Source organism: Metopolophium dirhodum, chromosome 4 (assembly GCF_019925205.1).
Source record: "Metopolophium dirhodum isolate CAU chromosome 4, ASM1992520v1, whole genome shotgun sequence".
NCBI lineage: Eukaryota > Metazoa > Arthropoda > Insecta > Hemiptera > Aphididae > Metopolophium > Metopolophium dirhodum.
Genome location: NC_083563.1, coordinates 24,364,800 through 24,377,860, shown reverse-complemented (window position 1 = coordinate 24,377,860; position 13,061 = coordinate 24,364,800). Strand labels below are relative to the sequence as shown.

General features: G+C 27.8%; 1 protein-coding gene across 5 annotated transcripts in view; it reads left to right on the top strand.

The window, feature by feature from the left end:
• LOC132943174 (calcitonin gene-related peptide type 1 receptor) overlaps positions 1–13,061 on the top strand; it is a 153,916-nt gene that overhangs the window by 39,691 nt on the left and 101,164 nt on the right. For all 5 annotated transcript variants that reach the window (XM_061012031.1, XM_061012032.1, XM_061012030.1 and 2 more), the window contains exon 3: positions 9,619–9,732. In XM_061012031.1, coding sequence (XP_060868014.1) covers positions 9,619–9,732 — 114 coding nt within the window. The remainder of the gene's footprint in view (positions 1–9,618; positions 9,733–13,061) is intronic.

The window sequence follows — 13,061 nt, the reverse complement described above, 5'->3', positions numbered from 1 at the left end:
TTGACATATTACTGACACGTTGAATCGATGAACTAAAATATACCTTTAGGCTATTTGTGTACATAAACATGAAGTTTCCCCTCCCCCACTTTGTCCTATCGACTTCAAAATACCACCGAATAATAATTACAAATTAGGTTTCATAAGAAATCTTTTGGAACAGTTTACATAAAGATTGACTCAAACTATAAATTCGGGATTCAGACCATATGCTGTCGAAATGTTCCTGACACGTTGAATCGATAGTACTAAACAGGCTAGGTATAATGCACATAATGCACATATATTATATGGGAGATGGCCCCAGTCCCCACTCCGTTTTATCCAATCGACTCGAAACTATCACTAAGTAATTGCAAATACATTTTTGTATGTTTTATGTTTTTTCAATTTTAGCCTGGTTTGTCCGAACATTTTAAATATGTATAATATATGTTTGTATTTATTTACATTACATGCATATTATGATGGATTCTTAGCGTAGCGATGAATGTATTGTTTTTATAATAATGTTGTGTTTATTTTCTTAGTTTGGAAACACTTTAACTACCTAGTAGAAAAAATTCTCTGATGATCAATTTCGATGGGGGTTTCTGGTAGCAATATGCGTGAAAATTTTGAAATGTGTCGTGCGAATTCTTGTCGATTACTCGTTAAATAACTGTATGAACAAATAACACGTTTTTTGTTGTGATTAGGTCGGAGTCATGAGCCTGTATCTATACGATAATAATACTCACATTCTGCCATACCAAGTTATAAAGTTAAAGCTACGCTTTTAATTACAAGTTATAAAGTTAAGTTTAATTTTAACTCTTTTAGATTCTGAGTGGAACGATGAATGTATTGATTTTACAATGATGTGTGTTTTTTTTTTATTTTTTATTTTAGATTCTGAGCGAAGCGATGAATGTATTGATTTTACAATGATGTGTGTTTTTTTTTTTTTTTTTTTTATTTTTGTGTCTGTCATCACCTTTTAGGACAGCAAAAGTGCTTGGATTTTCTTCAACTGTAACTTTACTGATAGGAAAGTGAATCTAGTTGGTACTTTGGGGGGTCAAAAGTAAAAAGTAAAGTTTTTGGTGTAACTCTAAGACCGTAGGGACATGAAATTTTGACTGAATGTTTATAATTGCATTTCCTATACACCATAACATTTTCCAAATATTTTGACTTATTTTGAGCTGTTTACAAACATTGTCAATTTCCATTTTTTTTAGTTTTTTTTTTCTATAAATATCAATACATTTTATCTGTTGAGTAAAAAAGCTTGAAAATTTAATAGAAGGCTCCTAGGTTATTGTTTCAATATTTGAATTATTGTACACGACACAAAATATTATGATCGACACACACACACCGACATATGGGTAGGTACATATAGGAAGTACGCCGATGTATAAATATTTCACATTCAGATTTGGTGTGTAAATAAAAAAAAATATATAATATATATAATATATAGGTACAATGTCTTGTTTTTAATTTTAAAATTCATATTTTGGGCATATTATACAAGGGTTCAATATCAAGGTAGGCCAGGGCCTATCAGGCCTACCCGCTGTACACGACTTAATTAGAGTAAATACACAGTATATTTAATTAAAAATACATTTTTTATATGGGTACATAAGAAGTACGCCGATGTATCCACATTATTGAAGGCTACTATGCTAGCCCAGGTACGTCAGTTTTTCAAAATTGTTCAGGAAACATAAAAAACTATCTAAAAAATTGATAAATTAACAAAAAATTAAAATTGTGGTGTTATTCTTTTTGTAAGAAAAAGATACGTCGATTAAACCCATTTCACATGGTTTAAATGTTATTATGTTCATGCCAATATTAAAATTTGAATTGAAGTGTTGGGAGCAATGACCTGCAATTATGGTACGACTTATTTGGTTTTTGCGGCCAATAAAAAAAAAAATATATATATATATATACACTGTTTTAATAAATACGTCCAGACATACCCGCTGGTTATTGGCCTATTGCACACAACAGAAATGTAAAAATAAGTTTTTATTATTTTATTTCACTGCTATTTATTGGACGTATTTGGTTTTTGCACCGATCGATAGAGATTTTTTTTCTGAATTATATTTATTATTATTATATTTCTTTATGATTTTTGAAAAAATGTGGACATACCTGGTTATTGCATAAAATTCCGACTAGGTGGTACCAGGGTCTTATTCTTTCACCGTTCTTTTCGACGATGTAGGCGGTGGCATAGCTGTACAAAAATATATTATTATACTCGTTCAACGCCTCTACAGCATACATTCCTGGTACTTATATATACTATTCGGATCGTTCGCGTTCGCGTTCGATTTACGTGGTGTAATGTAGCTATTATTTAAGGGGATCGATGGTAAATTATACGTACTTTGGAATGTCCGGCTACAATTTTTTATACCCGTACTTATGAGTTCTATGCTTTTCAGGAAGTCGATTTTCAATTTTCAATTTTTAAGGACTTAATAAAGATTTTTTTTTAAGTCCCATGAAATAATTGCATTACATATTATATGTATTACATTTATTTTAGGCACATTAGATTTTAAATCAAAAAAGTTTATTCCAAAAGAGGCAAAGAGTAGTATGAATTAGTATGAATAGTATGAATTCAACGATTTTTTCGAAATTATAATCGAATTTCAGGAAGTAGGTTTAATAGACTACCGCTCTTCGTAGTTTTTAAAGTTATGCAAACAAGAATATGATAATATTATGTATTTCATTTTTCGCGAAGTATTATGTGCATGTGCGTAGCTTCCGCCGGCGCACAGTGGTCTGAAAGTGAATATTAGCCAGTCTTAATTGACCATTTTAAAATTTGGAAAACAGAAAAATGTTTTTACACATTTTTATGTCTATAACTAAATGAATTGAAACATAAGTTTTGAGGTCTATAAAAATGTTTTTAACCAAAGTTATAACTATTGAAATGCAATATGAATCATTACTATATTCGTAATTTTTCTGAATTTTTGAGAAAGATAATTATTTATTTTTCTGGTCTGTCAATATTTTTTTTTTCTTAGGTCTTATAACGTAAATCAATACTTACTATATATATATATATATATATATATATATATTATATATAATATTTATTTTTTATTTTGAAGATCAAATAGTTGAAGATTTATTATAATTTGGTATATTATTTATATTAAAAAGACTGTGATTAAAAATTACTCAACATTACACTATTCCCAATACAAACATTTTGTAAAGGATGTTCTCAAGTACCAACCAATATAAACATTGTTGGCGGTCACTTGCGTTTTCAATGTATACAAATAATATATCTGTTAGAAGATTTATAAAACCGGAAGAGTGTTATTGAAACACTAATTAATGTTTTGCTAATTTTTTTATACTTAGGACGTTCTTAGTTACTATCAAAATAATAGTTTTGAATAGTATGAAGTATTGTGTTCTCGTTATGTCGATATTACAATGTTGGATGAAGGTGGGGGGGGGGGGTGTTCAACTCTATGTAGGTACAACTGTAATAAGTTAAAATTTTTAATGTTTACTGAATGATTTTTTTATATTATGTTTGAAATTTAAAAAAATATTACAAAAACAATATTAAAATATTATACGCTCGGTGCAAATTTTACAGTGATTAAAAAAAACCTACGGAGCCACTTATTATTCACTTGACCGTGTTAATAAGCTGTGCTGTATACATTTGTTGTTCAATTTCCCGAGTAGAGGTATACCTAAACTGATTTTCTAATGAACTTATTAAACTTAAACCGAAATACACCAAGCGCTGTGGGTGTCCACCTTGGTCAGATTTATCCATAAAGCAAAGTACACCGACATCGAATTTCCCGTGAACTGCAGAGGTATATACTGAAACCGTAATATAGCGTATTTTATATTTGTTTGTTTATTCCCAGATACAGTTTACAGCTAGTATATTCTATATTATATTATTATAGTAACTATAATATATAATACATAGGTATATATAATATAGTATATATCTATTGTAACTCTTACGCCTTCATTCAAATTCATAAATCATAATATACAATTATTACAATATTATGTTGAATCATTTTTGTTTTTGTATATTTTTAATATCTACATGTTCTGATGAAACTATATAGTATAATCCAACCACTGTTCTTGCACTAGAAAAGTGTAACCGAAATCATAATCTAATTCTTCTACCGATATAATATTCTATGTACCCAAAGAAAAAACAAAATTGAATTAATATTAACACCTTTTAGGAGTCTAATTCCATTCCAGCACAAATAATTATAGAACTATTAGCATAAAGTTATTAATTGCTATAGTTGCATGTCTTCTTGAATTATTAGTAGATTAGCCACTTTGATATGTTTAAAGCTTCGTTACTTGTCTACAATGCTATAAATCTGATGATCATTACAGCCTGGATAAATCGAACCATTCGAGTACTTTTCACCGAGACGATTTGTTATTTATTTTTTTTATCACTGCAGCTATTATATCGTAGTCGGAGATGTTTTTGAGATTTTGAAATGACCATCAATTACTTATCAGTTGTCGTTAATTACTTTCATGAATGTAATTAAAACGTTTCACTTAAAAATTGTTATTTTTGACAGACGTTTGTTTTATACATATATGAATAAGTGTAAGTAATTCACTCAGAAATTGTCGGTTGCCACACGGTGGATCTAAAATGTATCATAATAATATATTACTGTGCAGGAAGGTTTCAAGAAAGATTTTTTTGACGTTTTCGAATATTATTCACAATAAAATAAACAAATTGCCATCATACAGTTGGCAGTTGGAGTACGGTCCATCATTGGATTAAGATCGAGCCATATTGTTCTTTACTAATCCTTTCAGTTGAAATAAATCATGCGTGGCCAGGAAAATTTATGAGTTACTGCGCAACACCTCTCCCTTTTTCAGTCGTTGTTTTTAAATGATTCATTGTAAATTAAAGAGCTAAAATGCAACCACCGATTATTGGAATAAAAAAAAACCAAAGTTAAATTTTAAGGTTTTTAAAACTACTTCAACGCAATTGTAACTTGTACTTAACAGCTGATAAAAACAAAATTTAACTTTGGTAAAGTCATAATTTATTACCTAATGCATACTTGTTAATATAACCATGGAATGCTGGGTATAAAACTACTACGTTAATTTATATAATTACTTATTTTTATATTAAATAAAGTAATAACTTTTGGCATTTTGGGTTTTGAATGAACTATATTAAATTTAAAACCCGTAATAATTTTAGAAAATATTTTAAATTCATGTAAAATTAAACATTATACAAAGAAACAATTGAAACTGTTGTATACATATATTATAGATTTTAATAACACTAAATTGTATAATATTATAATATAGCTATTTTTTCACCATTATCAAATTTTAGATTCGGACGGGGAGCGTTGAATGTGTGAAGTGTGTTTTTGCAATGTTTATTTTCAATGCTCATTCTAAATATTTGAAAATATAATGCAACACTTCTTATAAGTTGTATTTATAGCAGTTAAAAATACCAAAAATATAAAGACAATTTTTTTAATAAGTTTTTTAAGTTAAAATGTACTTTAAATTTTAATAATATATACCTACAAAATGTTTAAGAATGTAATTCAAGACTCAAGTTTCTTCATAAATCTGTTCAGAATTCTAAAAATATTAAACGTATATATACTTGAAACTTTTCACCATCACGTAGGTATAGTTACGACATCACGGTATTATGGTTTTCTATATATAATGGAATTTTCAAAACATTTTGACTAATATTAAGCTATTTATACCTTGAATTTTTTTATTCCATTATACGGTACGAGGAATTGATTTATAAATTATAATATTGTAAGTTAATAATAATGATATAATATTATTGTAACTAGGTAGTTATATTATAGTATAATATGTCAAGGTTTTGGTAGAAAATAGTTCTATATGCTGTACTACTATAGGTACTGCTAATAGGACTTATATATTTTGGTGTTGATATAAATTAATTATAAAATAATCTTAGAAATAGAAGCACACCACCTTCGTTTAGAAACATTTTCCGTATGCAATGAATAGAGAATGAATTTCTCAACGTTCACCTTGGACCGATATTTGATTTAATTATAGCCAACGCAGAAAATCCAGTCTCACAAAAGACGTATAGGAATAGTTTCTAGAAAGTATTACATTTTCCACAGGTTTGTTGGCCAATTCGTGTTATTGTGGTTTCATATATTATGTCCGAAATTGGGTTAACGACGATGATACGAACATAGTCTTCATTGTGGAATATTACGTTATATCGGTCCTCTGCAGGGTCCTAGATTATTACTGTGTCATAATTATTGAACTTGGTTGTTCCAACTTTCGATTTGTGCTCTGATGATTATTATTGTCACGTCACAATTATTTACTCTGTTCAAGTTAAGAAACGTAGTCGGTGGCTGACTATTACGGTGCAGGGACTTCGAAATACTACATGGCAGGTACACAGATAATTAACTGGGTTGGGGTGATAAAAGGCCTGACGAAAACTGGCCACTGTCGACTACGTTTCTTAACTTGAACAGAGTATATGTGTGTTGTTTTGTTTTGTTCATATTACGTGTTGATAATAAATTTGTGGTTGTTTTAGTTTCGCATGAAAAGTGTTCTTGTCTTAAAGCCCTTTAGAGGACGTACAATCTTCCCCGGATGCAACAGATTTTCGTAACTAGCATCTGTCATTGTTAGGACAAATGGCATATTAGTGACTTACAGTCACGTAAGTGGCTAAACATAAGTATTTGAGAGTAGAAATTAGTTTTTGTATAACTTTAACAGATGTGTTCTAAAGTTATCGTTTTACGAATTAAAAATATTTCCATTTTTCGTGTAAAAACGAGCTATTGAGGTTATTTTGATTTATTATTTTTATTTTATTAGTTGAAGAGAAATCATCTAGATTTAAGAGTATACATATTGGGTACATATATTGGAACATATTTGGGAACTTATCTTGTCTAAATCAGTCTATACCATGTTAGATAATTTAATCATCGACTTTTTATTTAAGCATAATAATATGGATGACCAGTGACCACATATAATATTTCAATTGATTGTGATAAAAAAATCTATACATCACTTATATTTTATTTATTTTTAACTATTAATGATAAAATAATGTTATTTAAAAAAAAAAACAATTTATTTAGTTAAATATTATAGAGCCAATCCTGCCAATTGTATAATATATATTATTATACATAATTGAAAAATAAAGTATTTATAATAATGTACCTAATTGTAAAACGAGCATATAACTCGGCAATATACCTATAATTTGAATTGCTATTGTTACAAATAATAGTGAATTAAACAAGCAGTAGGCTCCTATATATATAGTATCTATTCAGATATTGTGTACTACGGAAACTAAATTTAGTTACCTATGTAATTTTTGTGTTCAATACCATGAAGATTTTTCATAAATTGTTTTGTGTGATTTTTTATTCTTATTAATACTTCAATAAAATTGTCCAGTATTACAGGATAAGAAAGATTAGTAGGATTTAGGTACATTCTATTGATATGGTTGTAGTAACTAAAATATTGTATACTATCCTTTTACTTATTTCCCAAATACTCTAATTCAGCGGTTCTCAACCTGTGGTACCACTAGTAATACGCAGAAAGCTCATAGGTGGTACGCAAAAAAAATCTACCTTTATAAAAAAAAATTGGAATGAATCATTATTAACATTAAATATTATTTGGTTTATTTAATGTTTATTTGATGGTGTGGAGGTCGTTTGTAATCGTATCAATTAAGATAACGATATTCTCTTTAATATAATACAAATCGTTAAACTTTATTTATTGACTTAACTAGTGACTTTACCCTAAAAACCACTTTAAAAACCAAAAATATCACTCATTTTTGGCTGGACGTGAAACAAGAATACTCGGCATTGTCCACATAAGGTTTACAGTTTCTAATCCCTTTTGTATCAACATATCTGTGCGAAAAAACATTTTCTCACTTATTGTACACAAAAAATAATTATAGAAGTAGATTAAACGTAGAAAATGATTTAAGACTTAAAGTTACCAATTTGGAGCTCGATATTGACGTCATCGTCCGTTCAAAACAACACTAATCGTCTCATTTAAGTAAAAAGTAAACCATAATAATTATAATAATTTTACATATTTAATTTGATTTAATTTAATTTCTTTTTGTGCATTAAATACTTTATTAGCTTATTATATATATATTTATTTTATATTATCTCATTTTGTAATTCCTAATGAAATAAAATTTTATACATATACATTATTAATAAGCAAAAAAATGGTCAGGTGGTATGTAAAAAATTTCAAATTGTGTAGGTGGTCCGTGATTATAAAAAGGTTGAGAACCGCTGCTCTATAATTACTTCCAAATCAGGCGTAAATATATCTAAATAATTAAACAATATGTTATCGATTAAAATTTAATTTAAAGTACTTACCTAGTACCGATTTTATATCGAATACAACATAATAAATTTCTTTAATCATCGCCAAATTGACTAGTGCCTATGTTTGGCGAAACATTAACAAATAATTTTATTATATTTAAATTATACAATAATATAATAATATTATAACACTTACTTTTCATTCATACATATTGTTTTCATATTATGTAAAAATATTTTTAGGATAACACAGTTATAACCTTAAGATAATTATGATTTGGTTAGAACAATACTTATTATCTTATAAAATAATATGTCAAATTTGAAATTACCAGTCTAATTTATTAAAATATATGTACAGTATGTAAAATAATAATAATAATAATAATAACAAACCGATCAATAAAAATATCAGTGGTATAAATTAGAAAATTAAAACACATTATTAAAAAAGGTTATTTATTATAATACCCCGAATAAAATAAGTATTAAGTTTTTTAAAGAAAAATTAATAATTTTACGGTAATTGAAATCAAGTGAAATAATTTGAGTGATTTTACGTAAAAATTATGTATTGTTTTTCTTGATGTATAAATATATAATTATAAAACCAATGATATTATGTAAATTATGTTCATAACATTTTGATTAAAATCGTCTATCGGTTTTTAATGTATAACATAATAAAAAAATGGGTACATTTTTGATATTTTATATTCATTTTTACATATTATAATAAATATAAATAATAATATCTGTTTTTGATATTATATTTTAATTTTTAATTTTTATACTAATATGTTTATTGATAGATTTATTATGTTTTGACGTCCAATTAAATATAATCAATAAACGTTCATAATATAACCATGTATTTATTTACAAATAAAATAACAATATTATTGGTGGTATCACGAAAATTAAGTCAATTTATATTTATTTTTTTTAACAAATTATCGATTGTTTTTATTTATTTACATCTATTATTTTAGCAAAATATGTCTTTTAAAGACACGTTATTACCAACCTATACATTTTTATTTTAATGCAATATGTATAATGTTTGTGTATCTGTATATTTGTATGCGTGTTTTGCATTCGGTCTCTTATAAATTATGTAAAGGGATTAAGGTTAGTATTTTTTTTTTTTTGACAGGTTCAAATTTCTGCCGGGGGACGTTTGATGGATGGCTTTGCTGGGCAGATACTGAAGCCGGAGTCACCGTTCACCAACCATGTCCAGAATTCATTTCTGGATTTGATCCAACCAGTGAGTTGTATTTGTTGATTTTAAACACTTACACATATGTTTTAAGATCACAATATTTTTTTTATTTCAATTACGATAAAGATAACACTGCTCGTTTATTTATATAATACGACAATTAATTTTATATTTTATTCGTGATTATAGTAGGTATTTTATTTTTACACCATCGGCACTAAAAAGGTAAAATAAAAATTAATTTTACTGAAATATCTATCAACCCTGGACCCTGATACCATTATTCGTTAATTTTAATGTAATATTAAAAACCTGTAGAAAGTTTATAAAATAAGGATCAGTATTTTCTCCTTGTCAGATGATTCAATATAAATATTAAATGGATATCCATCGTATTTATTATTATTTTTTTGAATATTATAATTTATTTTTATCGACAATATTTTTCGTCCTTTCGCCGTGTATTTGATAATGGAAATTCAAACTCCAAGCGGATATTAATTGAAAATGTCATATTATTTTAATAATATATTTTTATTCAGCTAAGCACCGAATATGATTCCAAAACGAACCTCAATGTCTAAATATTTGCATTTATTCTTGAAATTATTATACACATATATATAATAAACAATCATTTGTGTATGGTGTGTTTTTCGTAATGGACTATTGCACTGTAATGGATGTGTTACAATTTAATTAAATATTAAATCATTTAATAGGAACGAGAAATGATTCTTAGCGGAAATGATGTGTCAACCTTTATTAATTCCAAAGATGTTTTACAATTAATAAATAAATTTGTTAAACCTCACATATAGGTATTATATAATATCTATTATTATATTGTATCATATAGTATAGGTAGGTACTATCATATTATGTTACAAAAAGTATAGGTATATATATATATGTATATATAAATAGACAATAGCTAACAATTGTATTGCGTGTTGAAAATAATAATATACTCGATGGCAAAACCTTTTCAAGTTCCTATGGTTAATATTTTTTTTTAATTACAACAAAATATTAAATAACTGAATCATCAAAGGAAATATATAGCTATTTTTCGTTTAAATATTCAATTTTATCAAATTGTGTACCTACTTCAAACGCATTGTGCATAATATGTATTTTTAATTTTTTTTAATTGCTAAATGAGATACTTAGGTAAGAGGAGATTTTATGATTTTTAACTACAAATTAATGTTTTTATTTTCGTGATTTCGATGAACTTAGTTAAGGTTCTAAATTTAACCAATCAATAAAAAATAAATTATGAATATTTTTGATTTGTTTTAATTTTTGTAAGAATAACTTATGAGGACGCTACACACATATTTGTTGTCTCCATTTTACAAGTGCGTTGCATAGCAAATTTACGGTCAGCAGATCACGTTTAACTCTGTTAGTTTAAAAATTAGAGCGAATCGACCTACTATGAAACTTGATGATAAGAAGATAATATAATCTGGTTTTGTATGTGGGTTTGATGGTTTATTACGATACTTTAGTTTTTAAATGAGTTATGAGAATTTTTAATTTACGCTGTATTATATTATACGCATAACTTGGTAAAAATTTAACCATCGCAAAAAACTCACATACAAACACAGATTGTTTTCATCACGTTTCATAATAGGTCGATTCACTCTGATTTTTAAACAAACAGAGCTAAACGCCTAAACGTGATCTGCTGAGCGTAAAATGTCTATATTGTTAGACGATATGAGTACTTGTTAGACGGAGACATTCTTAAGGAAACATTGTATTTATTTTCAAACCACTTAAAAAATGAAAAATGACAAATGTCAATAAATAGCATAAACAATGCCACAATATTTTGATAATTATATCATAATACTATGCAGAAAATGATAAAATGTATAATATTTTTTTTTTCTGTATTTGTTCATTGATATGACCTCAAGGTCTTTGTCAATTCTTATCCCAAATGGGTAGTAGGGAGATCATGTGATCTATTTATCTATGTATTTATCACTATATGCATGATAGTACCCCCTTCTCCAAAGTCTAAGTGATGACATGTGAGTTCTTCACTTCCAGTGGAATGGGACCTAGTTGAAAACCAGACGTCGCAATCGGACAACAGAACGGGAAAATGGTGATCGCGTAGAAGCACAGACATTTTTTGCACTTTACTATGAATCAAACCGATGACTGTGTGAGTCATTCCTGTGCCCAAATATCAACAATAATAAAAATATGTGCGGTACAGCACTGGACAAATAACACAACAGTCAAAAAATGTAGAGCGCTAAGCGAGCCTTCTCGTAGGATCGTTCGAACTACGAATAATCATAACACATATTATACGGGTAACAATAGGTTGATAATATAAAAACATGACGTGTCTTCTCACTCATTTCTTCATATTATATTATACAAATATACAATTTATAAACAGAAGTATCGAATAATAGAAGAAAATAGATGACATCAAAGTATGAGGAAGTCTGCTGTTGGAGACTTTGGGCTAATTTATAACAAGTGGTCTTCCACCAACCAACGGTCTATGAACACTTATTAAAGTCGCCACCGAACGTCCACTTTCGGACACATCATATCACTCATAGTCATTCAACTCAAAATTCTTCACGATTAGAAACCCAAAACCCTCCTAATCTTGTATAATAAACATTTGAAAGGATAGCTATTTCCTATATTGATTATACCAGCACACAGTAGGTTCATCATATTTTAATCGAAGAGGTGGTTCACTGAAGACATAAATAATAAATTGTGTTATTGAATAAAAGGTGGTAGCACAACAACTTGAGAAAAGCTCTACTAACGAAAATAAAGTATAACAAAATTGGAGAGATGCTCTAATAATGTCCACCAAATTAAAATCAGAATTTTTTACTCAGGAAAAAATGTATAAAAAATTAATGTTAATTTGTTGGACATTGTTGAAAAAGTCTCCAATTATATTCATTATTAGAGCTTTCAGATTAAGCTAAACCAAACAACATGGGGCCGGGGACTGCGTGAATCTGATCTCTGATCTTATATATATATTTTTTTTTAATTTGAATAATATTTCAATTTAATCACGCTAAATGTGTGTTAAAATAAAAATTTTAGAAATTTGTTCTTGGGTGATGCTGGTAAAACATTTTTCTGCACCTCCCGCTGCTCTATATGATTCCGGTGACACCCATGTCGTGCAAATTGTGAAATTCAATTGATGATAAATCATGGACACACTCATGGATACCTGATGGAAAAAACCAAACCTCCTTCATGTCCTGCTTGCAACTCAACCATCACGATCAAACATATAATCATCCATTGTAAAATGTTCACACAGGCCAGAGAATAATTCAAAATCCCAGATAACCTCTACA